Source organism: Procambarus clarkii, chromosome 9 (genome assembly GCF_040958095.1).
Source record: "Procambarus clarkii isolate CNS0578487 chromosome 9, FALCON_Pclarkii_2.0, whole genome shotgun sequence".
In the NCBI taxonomy this organism is placed as follows: domain Eukaryota; kingdom Metazoa; phylum Arthropoda; class Malacostraca; order Decapoda; family Cambaridae; genus Procambarus; species Procambarus clarkii.
Genome location: NC_091158.1, coordinates 17,850,349 through 17,853,450, shown reverse-complemented (window position 1 = coordinate 17,853,450; position 3,102 = coordinate 17,850,349). Strand labels below are relative to the sequence as shown.

The following is a 3,102-nucleotide window of genomic DNA, read 5'->3' as shown; positions in this document are numbered from 1 at the left end:
AAAAAAATAAAAAAATTTAAACTAGACAAGTTATTGGGAAACCAATTCTGTGGTAACTAGTTAAATTCATTAACTTTATTGCTTGCCAAAATTTAACAAATTCATAGAATTGGCGAGTTTATGCAAACTAGTTCCAGCTGCATTTAGGCAAACCACTTTCGTGTTATCAAGTAAAAACTCGTACCAGTTACCGAAGGGAAGTAATAAAATTTAAACCAAGGTTGGCGAATTATGTGTATAATGTCAATATAAAAGTCATGTACAAGGGACTACTGTGGTCTGTAGCCGTAGCCGCTGTTAACGAAGACAGTGTCGGTGACAGTCCGGTAGTTTGTGATGGTAGTCCTCTGGGTGCTAACGTTTGTACGCACCAAAGTCGCCGTATATGTTTGTCTGAAATGTGAAGGTGCCAGCATTAGGCTTGCTATACAATCATGGTGTTAAGTATTTAAGCATCCGCTTTGATACAGCTTTATTTAAATTAAAGCTTATACGTTACTAAAAAACATTCCAACTAATCGAGAGGAAGAGTACATTACTGAACTCTAAGACTTAGGGGACGTAATGAGGGGGGGGGGGGTGCACAACTATTTTCTTTCACAAGGTATAGAAGACAAATTCAAGCCTTTTATTAATAAGTTAAATTATCTTTTAACGTCCATTAGCCTGCTGCTATTGACTAGATAAAGGTTTAGGAGCTCTACTTATTACTAAGACTAGCAAATTTTTAAAAACCAAATCGTTATCTAGAAGAACCTCCCTTTTGTACAAATTAAAACTTACACTTGGGTGGCCGTGGTGGTGAAGGTGTACTGGCTGATGACGTAGGACGTGTGGGCGAGGGTCACGTGGGTTAGGGAAGTTTCAGTCACGATCCTGAAGTCAGACTTCACCTCCGTTAATGTTACGGTCCCGGGCCGGACAAACACCGATGTCTGGAGAGCGACGCGATCATCGACGGGCGTCTGCAACACCTGTGAGATGCAACATTTAATTTAGCTGCCTCATACATGCATTAACAGCATATGGTTACAACAGTCACTGATGCCACCTACCGCTCGTGTTCCCACGGTGACAGTCTGCACGCTGAAGGAAGTCAGGGTCACGGCCACGCTGTTGAAGGCCTGGTCGGTGACAGTGACGCAGCGGTCGATGGTGATAACTTGGGTGACAGTTGGGGTGAAGAGTGCGTCCACTCTTCTAACTTCCGGACTGCCAATAGTCACGCGAGGAACACTGACCTGGCTAAACCGGCCACTGCCGAGTACTGTAGCTTGGTTCTGGCCGAAGACGGCTCCAGCCGCCTGACCGCTTCCTACACCCTGTCCAAAGACTGCTCCAGCCGCCTGACCGCTTCCTACACCCTGTCCAAAGACGGCTCCAGCCGCCTGACCACTGCCTTGGTGGAAGTTAATGTCCGACTGACTGGAAAATCTAAATGGAGCGGCTTGACTTAAAACTACCCGAGGTAAGTTCACCGATCCGCCTTGTGTGGTCTGAAGGTCTACAGGATGATTGCTAGAACCAAATCCGCTGTTTCGGGCAGGAAACCTGTCGATAGGTATAATGTTGCCGAGAAGAGGTCTGTCGACGCGTCCAATGTCAGGTACCTGTAAAAATTAAGTTATGAAAATAAAACCTAATTTAAGTAAAATTAAAGCTCGTTAAAATTTAAGGAAAGAAAGTTGGGTGAAGAATTCCAATTTACGGTATATTCAAGATTTGTCGGGTTCGGTCATGTAGTGATACTATTAACTTTTTTTAGGTTAGTTAAAATCTGTTTACCGATTAAAATATTTAGATCATTAACCTATCTGACGTGGGTAGGAACTTCAATGCGCAATTTCAATATACTTTTTTATTAGGAAATAATGATTTAACAATTACGTTGCTTTAAGTCAAGCAGAAAGTTCTGCATGCGCCATTGTATTTTTTATAATGTAAATTTATCAGTATTTAACCAATTTAGTTTTGTTTAGATGACTGGCTGTCAATCTGACTTAAAGAGTAAAGGTTACTATGCTGGTGTCGAAATGGTACGAGAGTATTTTTTATCGATATGTATCATACACTGGGAACACACAAGAAATCCCAATATTTAATTACTTAATACTTACTTGAACTGGTCCATACTGGCAAGACACATCGACGACAAGCACCACCAGCGCTCCCAAGATTGTAGAAAACACCTCCATCTGTAAGCAAAAGTAATTTTACTTTTGTGTACTTTACTTTCATTACTCCATATCCCCATTTAAAAAACTAAACTCAGTCATTTAATTATTATAAAAGGGGAACTGGAAAAAACCTTTAAACTGTAGACAAGTTGATGATGTTAACTCGGTGAAGGTCAGGAGGCAACTGACTTCTCCAGTCCCCGCTGACTACGTCAACACCTCCCTCACACCAGCGGCCTGGTCGCTAACCTCGATATTACGACACATTGCTACATACAAGGTCATGCTTACATGCCCGCAATGCTGTGCTGTAATGCTGACATCATAATACATAACATAATATTTTATTTATTAAAAAAATTATTAAAAAATTACCAAATTCCGAGTGAACGAGGCTAATTGGCCATTATGTGCTGACTATTGACTTTTCCTATTGGGGAAAAAACTGTCAGATATCACATGTCTAACACAGTCGCATATCATTGCCTTGCTATAGACTGTCACATATCATCGCCTTGGGCAGAGATCCTTTGAATTGATGCCTCTGTTCACCTAGGTACCTGGGAGTTAGACAGCCGCTACGGGCTGCTTCCTGCGTTGAGTAAGAGAGAAATATGTTGTATAGTAATAGAAGAAAAATGTACGTAATTCTGTACAAAAATGTGAACCTCACGCAACATATAATGCAATATTTTATAAATATTTAAAAAAATATAATAAAATTTATAAAATTAAGAGTGAGAACGAGGCTAATAGACCATTAAGTTATCTTAGTGGTCATTGTGGAGAACATTGACAGTTATCTAGGTACAAACTGTGTGATATCATGTGTTTGACACTGTCACGTATGATCTCCTTAACGCTGACTGTAACATACAGTCACCTTTTACACTTTAAACAGTCTCATTAGGAGAGCTAAGAGATT

General features: G+C 40.5%; 1 protein-coding gene across 1 annotated transcript; it reads right to left on the bottom strand.

The window, feature by feature from the left end:
- Positions 1-221: 221 nt before the first annotated feature.
- LOC138349462 (uncharacterized) lies at positions 222-2,419 on the bottom strand. The gene is made up of 5 exons (XM_045754959.2): positions 2,309-2,419; positions 2,118-2,195; positions 1,056-1,610; positions 784-974; positions 222-393 (listed from the first exon to the last, which is right to left on the bottom strand). Exons 2-5 carry the CDS (start codon positions 2,193-2,195, stop codon positions 270-272), a joined length of 948 nt encoding a protein of 315 aa, XP_045610915.1. The 5' UTR covers positions 2,309-2,419; the 3' UTR covers positions 222-269.
- Between the last annotated feature and the right edge of the window lie 683 nt (positions 2,420-3,102).